This window comes from Sinocyclocheilus rhinocerous, unplaced genomic scaffold (genome assembly GCF_001515625.1).
Source record: "Sinocyclocheilus rhinocerous isolate Xijiao unplaced genomic scaffold, SAMN03320098_v1.1 scaffold3248, whole genome shotgun sequence".
NCBI classification, from domain to species: domain Eukaryota; kingdom Metazoa; phylum Chordata; class Actinopteri; order Cypriniformes; family Cyprinidae; genus Sinocyclocheilus; species Sinocyclocheilus rhinocerous.
Genome location: NW_015643563.1, coordinates 282,056 through 298,952, shown reverse-complemented (window position 1 = coordinate 298,952; position 16,897 = coordinate 282,056). Strand labels below are relative to the sequence as shown.

At 38.2% G+C, this 16,897-nt stretch overlaps 1 protein-coding gene and 2 pseudogenes across 3 annotated transcripts in view; all 3 read right to left on the bottom strand.

Annotated features, from left to right (window-relative positions):
* Positions 1–2,524, bottom strand: part of LOC107757398 (cytochrome P450 2B19-like) — a 15,075-nt pseudogene extending 12,551 nt beyond the window's left edge.
* Positions 2,525–4,767: 2,243 nt separating this feature from the next.
* On the bottom strand, positions 4,768–9,108 carry LOC107757400 (cytochrome P450 2B15-like; annotated as a pseudogene).
* Positions 9,109–12,336: 3,228 nt separating this feature from the next.
* The window catches only part of LOC107757394 (cytochrome P450 2J6-like), a 25,854-nt gene continuing 21,293 nt past the window's right edge, over positions 12,337–16,897 (bottom strand). For all 3 annotated transcript variants that reach the window (XM_016574860.1, XM_016574861.1, XM_016574862.1), the window contains 6 exons: positions 15,343–15,503; positions 14,810–14,983; positions 14,458–14,599; positions 13,044–13,231; positions 12,830–12,971; positions 12,337–12,738 (listed from right to left, as the gene is read on the bottom strand). In XM_016574860.1, the coding sequence (XP_016430346.1) occupies positions 12,542–12,738; positions 12,830–12,971; positions 13,044–13,231; positions 14,458–14,599; positions 14,810–14,983; positions 15,343–15,503 (1,004 nt within the window). In that variant the 3' untranslated portion in view covers positions 12,337–12,541. The remainder of the gene's footprint in view (positions 12,739–12,829; positions 12,972–13,043; positions 13,232–14,457; positions 14,600–14,809; positions 14,984–15,342; positions 15,504–16,897) is intronic.

Here is a 16,897-nt window from a genome sequence, read left to right as displayed (position 1 = left end):
CCGTGACTAAGCCGGTAAATGTGGTGTTTACATGGAATAATCATAATATGAGTTTACTTTATTGTACGAAACCAGAGTTTCCGCATCAGTAGGAAAGCGATAAAACAAGCATCTTCCATCCAAAGACTTGTGTTGCATTTCAGGGCAAAGCAAAAAAACATTGTTGAACAACAATATAAAATGCGGGAAACTATTAATTGGTTATTCTACAATTAATTGTACTATAAATTATACTACAATTGGAAAATACTATAAATTGATAAACTGTTCAGTGTGATGATGTTTAATGTCTCCGACAGCGTCTGTAGTCCCATTTAGCAACTTGTTAGCAACCGTCTTTTTAAAGAAACGTAACAGTTTTAAAAAATCACGAGTAGGGTGTAACTGGTGTTTTATGTCGCAGATAACGTGAAAGTATCTTGAGCTTGTGTGAACCACGGACCTTATTTTAGGGGATTTAACCAAACTCCCATTCAAAAAACCCATTGCCTCTGGGACGATGGAACCGGAAGTGCTAAAATGCTAACGCGCTTCCGGGTTTTTGCCTACAAAGTGACATCATAGTTCCACCACTCTATTGAGAAACGCGAGCCTACGTCACGCAGACTGCAACAGGTTTGGGGGAAAAAAGTTCCTGAGACAAATTGTTCCAGGTAATTTCGGTGGAAAAGCGGCTTATAATTACAAAAAGTTACACTGTAAATTCTGTTTACTTACGCAGTATGTGGTGGGTTGTAATCTAAAGCGTTACCGCGTTCTCTTAGTGAATTTGGAGTATTCTAAATGAGCGGCCACGTGCACGAAGTTAGTCATTTGCATAAAACACGACTAAACCTATGAGGTGTGATTTGTGAACTGGATAACGTAGCCTACATGTGGCTAAGCGCATGGATAACCATCTGGATAATGTAAGCCTGAATAACGTACTGTACGTGTGAATAAACACAATGATAATCTTTTGGCTCTGTTGCACCTTAGCTATTTTGGCCCAAGGAAGATTTTAAGGAGATAATGATCATAACAGTACGGTACCTGAAGGAAGCACATCTGTCTCCCATCACAGTAGATATAACACATGAACAAGGCTACTACATGAGCTACAGCCTTATTTTAATAGACGATAACATTTGACGAAAATGTGTCAAACTGCAGTAGACCAGTAACAAAACATTTTAAAATATGCCTATGTAGCCTATACACATTTATTAATTATTTATCATCATTATCAATATACAGGCTATGGGTGTAGGCCTACAACATACTGCTCTTGTAATGAGCAGCTGTATGACGTGGAAAAAACAACAACAACCCAAACTTAAAAACAAGAACTGAAATAATGGACCCTTTTCACAAGACTGTGATGAAGCGTTTCAATGGTCATCATCAGCATCGTAAATCCTCAAAAACTTTTTATATTTAGAAATTTTTTTTTTTAAATGTATGTACATTTAATAACACTATACTTTGTATTATATCACCTTTGCATCAAATTCTTTTGCTATTTGAGCAAACGGGAATGCAAAAAATATATTTTTGTGGTACTCTCCCATTCACTGCTCTTGAAGTTAACCCAACTATGACGACTTCCGCTGCTGAGAAACCCAGAAATGTGAAGGTCTATAGATATCTGCTGATCATACAATTATCTACTTTTCAGAAATTAAGTCTACTGGGTGGTGAATTATACAGTACATTATTTATTATTGATTTTTAGGTGATATTGCTTGTTACGTGAATTAGTGCTCACAGGAAAAAAAAACACTTCATAACACTTCACATAATCATTTATGCATTTTATTTTCAAAGCCTATGTGATAAAACCTGAGGCTAAAAGCTGTGATATTAACATTATCCGTCCGGGGCACATAGATTGGACCAAAAGGGCACTTTCGCGTCGGTGATTAAAGTTGGCCCCCTCTGTGCACGCCAATGTGAAGGAATGTATTTAAGATAAAATACAATTTTATTATTTAATACATTTTATTATATAATTTATATACGGATTATAATACAATTAATGCAACATACAACATACTTAGGATGAAATCGAACTTCTTTACATGATAGAGTAGTGCTTTTTGCGTACGTGTGGTTTTAGTTGTTACTATATTTTTTCGTAAATTTATTATTATAATTTTTTTTACAGATTTGTTCTTAAAATCAATCGTACACACATTTCACGCACAAATGTGTGCATACGTATGCTTAGTGAATGAGACCCATTGCAGTGAATGAAGGCAACATAGCAATCAGGTTTCACAGAGTAAAGTGAACTTAAGACATCTTTCCACAAAAACAAAGCCTGTATACTCGAAGCCTCACCGATCTTATAAACTCCATTGGGTTCTTCAAAAAAATGTGGTATGTTTCCAACAAAAGGCAGCGGTCTGGGACCAGGTGGAGTTTGACCTCTGTAGGAATTAATCCTAATGAGCTCAAACAAAACTACAAAAATAACGCCCAGAGACAGAGCCAGGCCCACAGAGGCCAGGTCTAACGTCATGAGAGTTGTCCACATGATGACAGATTCATTTCAAGACAAACATGAGCAGCAGATGACCGTGAGCATTATAAAGACAGAGTGAAAGGAGGAGGAGACAGTAGGAGTGGGAGTTTGACGTGCTGGTTCATGTTTTTGTCTTACTGCTAAGGCTGCAAGGTTCTAAACATTCAAGACATGAAGAACAAAAATGCACACAGTGAATGGATCTAAATGAAGTTCACTCACTGCAAAGAGGAAAACAGGCTGCAGAAGACAAGTTGTGACCTTGTTTAGTAAATAATTGACTAGCTCAAATATCTCTACTACCATGATGTTCACCGTTGACACTAAACCTCAGCACAGCCAATGGATATTCTACTCCCTAATCTTTTCTTTATTAATAAGACTATGCAAGAGGTCTGGAAATGGATAGGTGACAGTGAAATGATAGCAAAGGTAAGGCACTCGTGGGCAAAAGAAAAATGTAATTCCCTCAATAGAAAAAAATCGTGGCCATGAGAAATGGATGTTGTTCCCTCAGTATAGGATATTGAGGCCACGACTTCATATCGCGTGGCCACAACATTTTCACGTTCCCACGAATTAATATCCCGGTCACCGTACAAATCAACAAGTTCTTGAGCTTTGCTACTCTTTTACCTTCATATATGAATGACATGAGTGTGAGAAATTAATGACAGAATTTTCATTTTTGGCTGAACTATCCCTTTAAGTTTACAAATCTACACAAAAGCAAAGCGTAATTTAAAGTACAGGTTAAATCAATACAGAAAATTCTTTCATATTAACCCACTTTGCCCTATTTTTATGGAATTTTCTTAGAGTGATGCAATTTTGCGTCATGGTTACATAATGATGTCACCATCCAATGACATCCACAACATCACTTAGAAACTTTTCGCAACAAATCAACCTGCCTTCAGCTACTTTCCCTGAAAAGTTGCTGGCAACACTGATATGATCTAGAACTAAATTCATACACATTTTTGAAGCAAAGCGACATGGTGTCGTTTGGCTCTCAAGAACGACCATACACTGTTAAAAGTAAAGGTTTTTAATTGGCATCTACTGTGAAAACCTCCTTTTGGAACCTTTTACTGTAAAAGTGTACTTTTAAACATAGAATGAAATAGTATAAAGTCCACATTTCAAAAATTAAAAAACATGTTACTGAGATAGCTGCTCGGAGAAGATCCACAGTAACTTTAGTTTGCCCATATTAGGTATGCATCAATGCAACAAGTAACCAATGCCTTAAACATAATGCAATATTAAAGACTTTCTAAATGTAATCCTTTTCATATGCAATACTTGAAAGAGCACAAGAGAGTGATGTTTTACCTGTAACTCATATTCTTACTTATGGAGTCTCAGCAGCTCTTTCCTCACCTCTGACACAAGATTAAAAAAAAACCTTGCACATCCATTATTAACCAATGGATCCTCTGCAGTGAATGGGTGCCATCAGAACGACAGTCCAAACACATGATAAAAACATAATAATCCTCACCACTCCAGTCCATCAACTAACATCTTGTGAAGTGAAAAGCTGCGTGTTTATAAGAAATAAATCCATCAAGATGTTTTTAATGTTGCTTCCAGCTAAAATATGATTCCTCTATTCACAATATTGCTTTCTCTATAATGAAAAAGTAATCTCGCCTGAATCAGGAGAGAAATATGCACACAGATCACCCTTTACGAGTGAAAACGGTCTTAAATAGTTCTAAATAGTTCTTGTGTAACTTTCTCTGTTTATTAAGTAGGGCTGTATGATTAAGAGAAATCAAAATTTCATATTAGATTAAAGATTTAACAAGATTGTCCATTACCATCTGCTCAGCCTGTGGAAGATGACCATGCAGCTCACGTCACAACATGATCATTCGAGTAACATGATCCAGTAACTCAACCAGCTCTACGACTTTAAACGCGCGGACATAATAACTACTGTATAATGTGCTCTTGTGCAGAGTCTGACTGTAAATTTACACATTAATTTTCATTGATACTGGTGGAAAAAAACGAAAATATATTTACTGCAGATTTAAAAACCTTTATTCTTTAAATGAGAGCTGTTCGATTACCCATCGTTTTTCAATTGAAGTAAAATACAAATCATATACAAGTACATGTGTGTATACATTTACTATACAAACAAATATTTATAATAAAAAAGCTGTCAAACTGACTGATCCAAACGAGAACAATTTTAACTTAATTTTCGATTGCATAAACACATTTATATGCTTATGCTAAAATAAATGTTCATAACTATTAAGATGCATCAGTGTCATCTGATGCTGTAACAACTGAAAATAAATGATTTTTGTTCCTGTAATCAGAATTACCTGAAAACAGTTAATCTATAAAATAACTGATATACACAATGATTTAGATGAGCCAAGATGCTCTTGTGTGTCTCAGCAGCTTTGTTGTTCTTCAGTAAGTATGATGGATAATGATGTCTGTATGTTGTGTTTGGAGTTACTGATGGTCACTCTTTAGTATCTCTGCTGCGGCAAATGATGTTGAAGTTCTGAGGATAGCGGACGATACCCATGATCCCATCCATGTCTATGGACTGTGGCTCGGGTGGCCAGGAGAATTGAATCTGCTGTAGGAGAGACGTGATGTACAAGAAGAGCTCCGTCCTCGCCAGAGTCTCCCCGAGACAGACCCTCGGACCTAATAACAAACACACAAATCATTACAGTAACTTTTCCTAATGGTTAAATCTGCTTATTAATTTCACAAACAGCTGACTCACCCAGTGAAAAGGCGATGAAAGACTCTGGTTTGAAGAAGTTCCCATTTTCGTCCAAGAAATTCTCCGGGTTAAAGGCGTCTGGATGCTTCCAGTGCTCCTTATCACTGAAAATTGCCACTAAGTTTGTCGTGATCATAGTTCCCTGTATGAGGAAAGTTTAGCAGAGTTGAACTGAACTTTTCACAAATTAAACTTTTAACCCAGGGTCATATTTAACCCACTATCTAGTTCCATGTTTCATACTGGAATCACTTCTTACATAGTAATATATTTACAAGAGTGTATGAAAAGTGTAGACTTATGAAAAGCCTCAAAGTCTCAAGTTGTTTGTGAACGAATGATTCAGACTGTCTGGATCAAACGATTCATCAAAAATATCTGACTTAATATGAACAGTTCTTTACAATCATATTGCTAAGGGAAAGCCAGTGCTTATGTTAAATCTTACAGTGAAAAATTACTTAAAGGGATAGTTCACCCAAAAATGAAAATGTGATGTTTATCTGCTTACCCCCAGGGCATCCAAGATGTAGGTGACTTTGTTTCTTCAGTAGAACACAAATTATGATTTTTAAGTCCAGCCGTTGCAGTCTATCAGTCGTATAATGCATGGCAATGGTAACAAAATCTGTGAGAGTAAAAAAAACATGCACAGACAAATCCAAATTAAACCCTGCGGCTCGTGACGACACATTGATGTCCTAAGACACGAAACGATCGGTTTGTGCCAGAAACCGAACAGTATTTATATCTTTTTTTCCCTCTAATACAACACTATGTCCAACTTCCTTGAGCGCGCGCACGGCATCCGGTGCGTGAGGTGTGTACGCGCTCTGGCGTAGTTTACGTTAATGGGTGTGTTGATATCCAGCCGAAGAGCAATCAACCATAACTTCAGGCGAGCAGGCTCAGAAGTTGGGAATATGTGGAAAGTCACCACTCCCGAATGAGTTCGCGTGAGAGAACGTAATCTTTTAGTTTTAAATCGGTTTGAACAATCCGGATAAGCGCAAGTAAGTACCATTTTGATAAGCCGTCGTACCTACAATGACTGTGCACTGTGTAACCAATAAGTGACGTATACGTGCGAGAGATCACTTCCGGCGCTTGCGTAAACTACGCCAGAGCGCGTACACACCTCACGCACCGGATGCCGTGCGCGCGCTCAAGGAAGTTGGACATAGTGGTGTATTAGAGGTAAAAAATTATATAAATACTGTTCAGTTTCTCGCACAAACCGATCGTTTCGTGTCTTAGGACATCAATGTGTCGTCACGAGCCGCAGGGTTTAATTTGGATTTGTCTGTGCATGTTTTTTTTACTCTCATAGATTTTGTTACCATTGCCATGCATTATACGACTGATAGACTGCAACGGCTGGACTTAAAAATCATAATTTGTGTTCTACTGAAGAAACAAAGTCACCTACATCTTGGATGCCCTGGGGTAAGCAGATAAACATCACATTTTCATTTTTGGGTGAACTATCCCTTTAAGTAACTTAAGTCATTCATCCATGCTCCATTCATTACCTGGGGAATGTCGTATCCTCGTAGATTTGTGGGGCGAATAGTTTCATGAATCACTCCAAGAGGTACAATGTTGGCATAGCGTTGAATCTCATGAACAGTGGCGTATGTGTACGGTAGTTTGTCACGGTCATTCATGCTGGGCAAACGGTCGTAGCCCAGCACTCGAACAATCTCCTCATGACATCGCTCTGTGTTGTGCGACAAAAGGGAAGTAGAAAATAGCGTTTGAACTTCAATATAGAATAGTGTTAAGGTGCTTGGCGGGCAAAATCCAGTCCCCTGATAGCACACGTACATCACGGAGACATCTGTTTAAAGTCTGCAAGACATATTTTTTTAGAGTGTTTGCTCATCTGCAATACATCTATAGGACGTTTCCTATCAGATTTACCACACATCTTCTGTCAGATGTTTGTACTCAGCAGATGCTTTCCAGACCAAGTGATCTTTAACAGACATCTTGCAGACGTTTGTGTGCTATCTGGGTCATTTATGAAAACACGCCATCTGGAGTTTAGCGTGAAGGCAAAAAAGTTCCAGACGCAGAACCTGCCGTTCCGCATGACCTTCTGGTGTGGCCCAGGGAAATGCTTGATGAAGGGGGCTATGTTGAAAATCTAAGGTAGACAAAATATTATAAGATCATGGGCCTGTCATAATTCAAATGTTTTTTGAATGACTGAAGTAAAATTATATAATAATGATAATAAACAAACAAAAAATTGTTTTATTACAAATGCAACTAAAGGTTAAACTAAATTGTGCCCAACTTCATGCAAATGTATGATGTCACACAATATGGCAATGGGAAAGCAGACAGTGCGGGTCACACAATTTCCACACGGATAATAATTATTTTCACACAGGGTGGCTGTGGCCAGTTACAAATATATCAATAAAATAATTTTCTGCCAAAAATGAAGAATTTGATCATACCTGTCCCGCAGCTGACCCTGCGAGCATGAAGTTTTCATTCAGGATTTTCAGAAGGTATGAGAAGCGTTTGTTATCATAGTCGAAGCGCTCTCCAAACACGATGGAACAGATGATGTTAGAAACCGCATTCTGTATGGCATGTTGGGGGTTCATAGACTTGCCTAAAAAACATGCATCAGTACAGGAGAAAAAGATCCGTGCTTTTATATGGAGTCCAACATAAATAGAAATTTGAATTTAAATGCTGAAAATATTTGTGAAAGTCAACATCATTGTCACACATGTTTAGGAAACAGTTCTTGGATGCTGTTTGACCTTTGAAAGCACAGATGAGCTTGTTCGCAGCCCAACACTGTGGAATGAGTTCAAATAGAGCATAAACATTTCATACCTTCTGCTTTGAGCATTTCAGCAATGAGATAGCGGCTTTCCTCTAACACACGATCTTCTACTGATTTCTTCCCCAGGCCAAAATTCCTGAGCGTGTGCAGAGCAAAGCGTCTCTGCTGCTTCCAGGAGTGACCAAACGTGACCATTATAATACCTAAGAAAAAGAGAACAAAACCTTGTAATCTTGTATCTGATCAAGTACTAAATTCATAGTCTACACAGTTTTGAAGGAAAGTGACATGGTGTCATTTGGCTCTCAAAAGCGAACATACACTCTTAAAAGTAAAGGTGCTTTACTTGCATCTATGATTCCATGAACAACATTTAACAAATATTGAAACTATTGAAGCAAAAATAGTTCTAGAATGAAATATAATGTAGTCGACATTTCAAAACGTGTTAGCCTACTGACCAAGTCCGTTAGTTATCCATTCTATAAGAGGCATAGATGGTCTTCCAGAAAAAGCTTCCTGAACCAATGCTTCCTTAGTGACCTGGATTGTATTTAGGACTATTGTTGGCTTCCTTCCGATATACATAGTAGAGATCTCTCCATATTGTGACACCTGCTCAGAGGAGATAACAAAGCAAAGTAACAAAGCAATTAAATTTATAAATTGTTGTGAACACAAAGGTGATACTACCTTCTGAACATGTGTGTTGTAAATTAAACATCTAATTTCAAAATATGTAAGAGTTAAATGTTAAGCCCCTACCAAGCAAATCAGCAAAGACTCACAGATCTTATGAACTCCATTGGCTTCTTTATAAGCTGTGGTAGCACTCCCAAAAAAGGCAGAGGTTTGGGACCAGGTGGAATTTGACCTCTGCATGAATTAATCCTGAAGATCTCAAACAGAACCATAAAGATCAAGCCCAGAAACAGAGCCAGGCATACAGAGGTCAGGTCTAACTTCATCAGAATCGTCCACATGATGACAGATTCAGACAAACACAAGAGCAGGGAACGATCTGTGAGTTTTATAAAAGCAAAAGCGGAAGAGGGTGGAGACACTGGAAGAGTTGGACTTGCAGTTAACCCTTTCAGTTGTGTTTGTTAATACTGATATGATGAATGCATACACCCCAATAGCCTATGTCAAGCATAAAAAACAGGAACTACTATATAATCTATGAACAATCAAAACAGAAGGTTTAAGCATCGCAGCTACTTACAAAAGAAGGAACACACACCCTCTTCCCATTTCCATTCCCTTTCCCTGAGGAAATTCCTCAAAGTCCACAATGGTCCCCTACTGGTTTACTGTAGAAGAAGAAACGTTACACAAGACTGAATGACTGTGGTAAATAAATGATTGACTACCTTACATTTGTCTTATCAGAAAGGACAATTGTTCCTCAATCACATGATGCAAGAGGCCTGTAAAGGGGAAAAAACCCCATACAATTACGACAAAGTGAAGCACAAGAATTCAGTCACGACGAAAATTAACTTATTTAGGCTATACATTTGGTGGATTTGATCTTTGACGGTACTTTGGTATTTCTTGAAGTACATGTAATGGTATATGAATATAATAAACTTGCAACCGATAACTTCCATATTTTCCAATGTGTAATTCCCATTTTATTTGTGACTGGGTGAAACTCCCATCCTATGCAAAATTGTCGAAAAAGTGAGCTTGTTTAATCTCGTGAGAGAACTGTCGGCGTAAACTTCTTTCTTACATCACAGGTAAATGAACACAGGAAAACAACATAATGCTAAGTGTCGTTTTAGATTCATAACGGCTTATGTGATGTAAGTTTCCGTGTCGATAAACTAATAGGCGATGTCTGAAAATGAATTAGGACATATTAGGGTTCTTCCCTGAAAACGAAGGCGAAAACGAAAGCGCATAAGGTTTGGCTCGCGAATCGTTCTTTGTGATCGGTTCTTCGCAAAACAGACTGAATCGTACAGGTTCTAGACCATCACAACAGCAAGACCTTACAAATGCAGTTTTTAAACGTTGACTTACTGTATATATACACTTTTATGACTGGTTCTGTGTGGCTGTAAATAATACCATGATTTACCATATATCGAATAAAACTTGTTGTACATTGTGCTTTTTGTATGTGGTGATGGCAACAAACTCGTAAATCCGCTGATTAAAAAAATTTAATGTTACATGATGCATTGCTGAACCAAACGATTCTCTGAAGTTCGAAAGAGTCGATGAAAAAAAAAACGATTCGGACCCAAATGAGTCTTGTATAGGTTAGTTTCGATAGCGTTTAAATGCCAGAAGCTGTGAACAACTTCGTTCAAAGTAGAATAATAGATTGCGTTTATATTTGACCGATTTGATCATAACGGATGCATTACAAAACGGGTGATTTTTTAAACTTTACGTTAACAGAATTCGCTGTCATAATTAAGAAGATTGGCCACTTCAGGCTCGTTAAAGATGACACAGAATGGTACCGGAGGATCAGCGAGGCTGTACAGTGCAGTGCTCGCTAGAGGAGCACCACCATCATCCGATACTCGTGAGTAAATGTCAGACTTTCATAGTTTTAGCCATAAAGATTTACAATACAGTTTTCTCGACATTTTACAGTGATACGGGCAAACAGTTCACGGATCAAACCCTCTGGCAGTAACAAAATACCGTCGTATTACCACGTTTGTTTGGGACCATGTATGGTATACCATATATTTGACAAACATGGTATATTTTAAGTTCTTTAGAGTACAGCTTAAGCTGGTTGGCAGGGTTTTCCAGCCTAGTCATAGCTGGTTTAGCAGGCTGGCTTTAGATGGGTTGCAACTGTTAGCTGGTGAGGCTGGAAGACCAGCTTGACCTGTTTAATCAAGCTATGTCCAGATTAAATCAGCTATAACCAGCCAACCTGCTTTTTTTTTTTTAGTAGGGGAACCATGTAAATATCATACATGGCAATTACTAAGTACCATCCAAAGTAGATGATATGGTCACCACATTATTTTATTTTATTTTTTTGTTATCTTGAAGCATATAGACCAGATCCAGTATAACCACTATCATTTGAAAATTGCCAGAGTTATTATACAAGTTACAGCTTACTGTAGTCCTGCATTATATGCTACATTTGTGGTAACAAGATTTTTTCATGTTATATTATCTATCCATTCATCCATCCATTCTCAGAACCAAGCACTGTCCTGATGAAGCTGAAGAACGCACTTCGGGATCTGATGGTCCAATATCCTAACGGTGTCACTTTGAGCAAAGCACGCAGGTCCTGCCCGCTTCTCCTAGACTCTGAGGTGCTGGACGGCTATGCTTCTGTCCGCCAGCTCTTAGCATCCATGCCTGATGTGGTGACACTAAAAGGACTTTGTGTCCAGACTTTCCTTCTCCCTCCTGGCACTAATCGAGGACAGGACAATTCTGGAGGATAGACATTGTTTACAGATCACATATCCCATAATGCTTCGCAGTCAAACTGGACTGGTGACCAAAGCTGTTACTGCAAATGTAAACATTTTTGTCCACTAAACTGTGAGCATTAACTAAGATAACCTGGATTTTTTTTATATACCACAACATTTTTTCAATGTGACCAGATTTCAATCAAGAAATAAGAGCACTTGAAATTAGTGTATTCTTAAAATACATTATAGAAATGTTTAAATAGATTGTGTTTACATTTTTGAAGACCACAAATGCACTTAATTATTTTTTACTGTAAGTGGTCACACACAAATCGGGAAATCATTGTAAAATTGAGGAAGTTGTATCAACTGCGATTAGGCAACTCCGGGATTGTTTTTCTTAGTCTTACATGGTATTTATATGATTATGAACTGGTATAATAACATTTACACATTTTAACTACATTCTACTTGAAATGTTTTAAAAGAAATGTTCACAAGAACTTGTAACCTTTACATTTTTAATAAGACTTAATACTACACTTTTAATTAATGTATTGTCCCAAAAATATACTGAAGCTTTGATTTTAAAGCGTTGTGTGTTTTGTCAACTCAAATTGATCATTGCAGGCATATACATGAAATGCATACAATTATGTACATAATGCATTAACTCAACCAGTTTTACGATTTCAAATATGCACACGAACAGGGTGTGTTGCGGCTCCACGTGAGTATGAACCATACCGGCAAGATATACATCTAGTTTAGACCTGTATAGGCCTGTCTGTAATAATACCTATTACATCATACGTGAAAAAAAATCTTTACACTGCTGCAGTGGTATTACAGCACTGAAGTAATTTATTGTGATGTCAGAGTCTATATTTTACAATGAGTACAGCATGTGTCACTTTTTCAAAACCATAACTATTAAACTAAAATATAATTTCTTTGGGCAAAAAAAAAAAAAAACAATTAACATTGAGTTGTTTTAAAACAGCTAGTGAAATTGGTGTAAATGTTGGAAAGTGTACTACTGATGGTCACTCTGTGGATCCTCGGCTGTGGCAGATGATGTCGTATGGCTCAGGAGAGCGGACCACACTGACAATCCCATTCATGTCTGGCCACTTCGCACCAGGTGGCCAGGAGAAACGAATCCGCTGTAAGAGAGAAGTGGTGAAGAGGAAGAGCTCCGTCTTAGCCTTAGCTAGGGTCTCACCGAGACACACCCTCGGACCTGATAAATGGAGATAATCAACAATCGTATCAACCTACTTGTGTTTGCTCTAGGTCTACTCAAGTCATAGTCAAACTCAAAGGTGACTCACCCAAGGAGAAAGGGAGGAAAGACTCTGGTTTGAAGAAATGTCCATTATCATCTAAGAAATTCTCTGGGTTAAAAGTGTCTGGGTACTTCCAGTGCTCCTTATCACTTAAAATTGCTGTTAAGTTAGTAAATACCGTGGTGCCCTAAAAAGACAAAATGTGTTAGAAAAACAATTTCAATCAAGAAACACAACACAGCTATGCTCCATTCATTACCTTGGGAATGTCGAATCCTCTTAGTTTTGTGGGCTGAGTCGTTTCATGAAAAACGCCAAAGGGTACAATGTTGCCATAGCGTTGAATCTCGTGAACAGTGGCGTATGTGTACGGTAGTTTGTCACGGTCATCCATGCTGGGCAAGCGGTCGTAACCCAGCACTCGAACAATCTCCTCATGACATTGCTCTGTAAGGAAAAGAAAGTTGATGAATAGCCTAAATGTTTTTCCAATGCTAAAATACTAGTGTAAGTAAGCCACTGAAAGATTGACTTCCTGAAATGTTGAAAACCCTGCTTGCATTCACAGATTGCATTTACAGAACAGTAGTTGCAGGAAATGAAAAGGGAATATTATAGTACAGAATTCTTCAGAGCATTAAAAGACCAACAGGAGAGCCATGAACTGGCAACTGTTAATATATGCATTTGGGCATATTCAAGATATGTCATTCCAGGTTTGACGTCAAGACCAAATGTCATTGGTTGTGCATCTTAAAATCAGTAGTTACATGGATATGTGGAAATATTGTACAAATGAGATTTGAGAGCGGTGGAGAAGGGGATTTTCAGTGAATAAAGGATCAAATTTGGTCTGTTCTTACACAAGGATTTGATAGAAGACCACTCTCTCAGAACATGTTAGATATACATTATCAGTTTATGCATTCCTCAGGAATTAATTCAATCAAATTAGTATGTTTCTTAGTACCATGCTATACGGTTTAAGATATAGAATGCTGAAATTCTTAAGCCTACATAATACCTTGTACATCTGGGTTTTGAGTCAAGAAGATGAGGCCCCATCTGATGGTGGTCGATGTGGTGTCAGTTCCAGCCAGGAAAAGGTCAGATACTGACATTACCATGTTATCCTCATGAAATGTGGAGTCCTCGTTGGACTTTTGCTGCTCCAAGAAAGAAAAAAAAAAAGCATTTCAGTTTAACTTAGCATATCTAGTTCCTTAGCAGCTTACTGTGAATTCACTCCTGGAATATTGTTGGTCCTGCAACAAAATTTCTGTCAACCACTCAGGGTTATGACCCTACCACTCTGGGAATTAAGCTCCCACTAACTACCATCAAAGAGAGGATAATATTGGTCATGATGATCTCACGTTCTCAATCTCTAGCAGGTAGGCATCAATAAAGTCCCGGGGACTGTCTGGATCCAGAGTTTCTCTGTGTGTTTTGACTGCTTCCCTGATGAAAGCTTTCAACTCTTCTGCGTTCTGGTAAATTTTCTGGTGTGGCCCTGGAAAATGTTTGATGATGGGAAGCAAGTTAAACACCTGATATACATTATCAGTTTATGCATTCCTCAGGAATTAATTCAATCAAATTAGTATGTTTCTTAGTACCATGCTATACGGTTTAAGATATAGAATGCTGAAATTCTTAAGCCTACATAATACCTTGTACATCTGGGTTTTGAGTCAAGAAGATGAGGCCCCATCTGATGGTGGTCGATGTGGTGTCGGTTCCAGCCAGGAAAAGGTCAGATACTGACATTACCATGTTATCCTCATGAAATGTGGAGTCCTCGTTGGACTTTTGCTGCTCCAAGAAAGAAAAAAAAAAAGCATTTCAGTTTAACTTAGCATATCTAGTTCCTTAGCAGCTTACTGTGAATTCACTCCTGGAATATTGTTGGTCCTGCAACAAAATTTCTGTCAACCACTCAGGGTTATGACCCTACCACTCTGGGAATTAAGCTCCCACTAACTACCATCAAAGAGAGGATAATATTGGTCATGATGATCTCACATTCTCAATCTCTAGCAGGTAGGCATCAATAAAGTCCCGTGGACTGTCTGGATCCAGAGTTTCTCTGTGTGTTTTGACTGCTTCCCTGATGAAAGCTTTCAACTCTTCTGCGTTCTGGTAAATTTTCTGGTGTGGCCCTGGAAAATGTTTGATGATGGGAAGCAAGTTAAACACCTGGAAAAGAAAATGGCTACATATAACTATGCTGCATCAACTGCAGGATTCTCCAGTCCTGCTCCTGGAATTCCACCTTCCTGCAGAATTTAGCTTCAACCAGCTCCAAAACACCTGCCTAGTTTCTTATAATAATGAAGACATTGATTAGCCTTTTCAAGTAAGTTTAAGAGTTTGAGTTAAACTCTTTAGGAAGGTGGACCTCCAGGAGCAGGACTGGATATCCCAGTTTAGTAGAATTATAACTTAATGTGTTGACAACCTATGGGAAAGCAGACGATGAACAAGACTGACCTCCTGAATCCAGCTGGATACTAGGATAGTCGTAAGCTAAACACATATTTAGTACTTAATCATACCTGTCCAGTAAGTGACCCTGACTGAATAATGTTCTCCTTCACGATTTCCAGAAGGTATGCGAAGCGCTTGTTATCATAGTCGAAACGATCCCCAAACACAACGGAACAGATAATGTTGGATACGGCATTCTGTATGGCATGTTGGGGGTCGAACGGCTTGCCTTCAACAAAGAAAACCATATGTTAGTTTCTAGCAAGCACCGTTTTAATACTTTAAAGAGAATTTTGCCAAGTAAATGAATTTAAATTCACATTACAGCTAGTTTAAAAAAATAAAATAAAAACAGATTTGGTTTAATGGCATTTGAAGCTAACCTAAATACTGTGCAACAATAATACATACAGAGGTGGGTAGTAACAAACTACATTTACTTACTTTAATTAGGACTGTCACTATTAAAGTAAAATGTGAAATGAATTAAAAGTGTCGACTGTGACATTTAATGTACAGCAGATTTGCTTACATTGCATCAAATTTAATTTTGCGCACGGTTTGCAGCCTTACCAATCACACACATTTCTGTTGAGCTTATAAATGCACTATCCAATCAGAGGCGTTTTGATTCGTCACCACGGAGAATGCGGAGTTGTTCAAGTCCGCGCAAATTCATAAACAACAAAATTAAGAAAAGGTGTAAGTAAGGGTTGATTTTGCAGTGTAGAAAGGTTAAGAGATTATAACAGGAGTTTTTGTGAAAGTGCATAACTTGTATTAGACTTAAGTTATGGATCACTTCTGTATTCTTTGCTCACTTTCTTTAAATAATCTATTCCTAGTTTGAATAACCATTTTATTTTTCATGCTACTGAAATAACCAGTGTAAAGTATTGGTTGTCTAATGTGTAAAAAGCAATAAACAAATACATAAACGGTTCTTAGCTTGTTTTGTCTATAGCTAGAATGACATTCCCCCCAAAAAACACTCTTTCACGAGTTCACCTTGCAGATAATAAAGCGAGAATAATAGTATGTGTATTTGGTGTGCTGTCCGAGGAGAGGGCTCCAAGCTCGGCATTTGCCCGAATGCAGAGTGCTCCCCCCCCCAGAGATGTGATTAGCGCGGGACAGCAGCCAGAGTGGGGCTTGATAACCCCCCAAACCTTGCAGGGCTTAGGGCTGATGGGATGCTGCGGCAGTGGGGAAATACATATTAAAGGGTTAGTTCACCCAAAAATGAAAATTCTGTCATTAATTACTCGCCCTCATGTAGTTTCAAACCTGTAAGACCTTCGTTCATCTTCGGAACACAAATTAAGATATTTTTGATCAGAGCTGTCTGACCCTGCATAGACAGTAATACAACTGAAATGTTCCCAAGTCCAGATATGTAGCAAGGAGATCTGTAAAATAATCCATGTGACATAAGGGGTTCAACCATAATTTTATGAAGCTACGAGAATACTTTTTGTGCGCAAAAGAAAAAAAATGAACGACTTTATTCAACAATTCGTCACCTCCGCGTCACCCTGTAGCGCCATTTTGGAGAGTATCCACTGGACGTAAACAGAGTATGCTGTTCTGTGTCAGCTGCGTCACACAGATACGCTGTTTTCG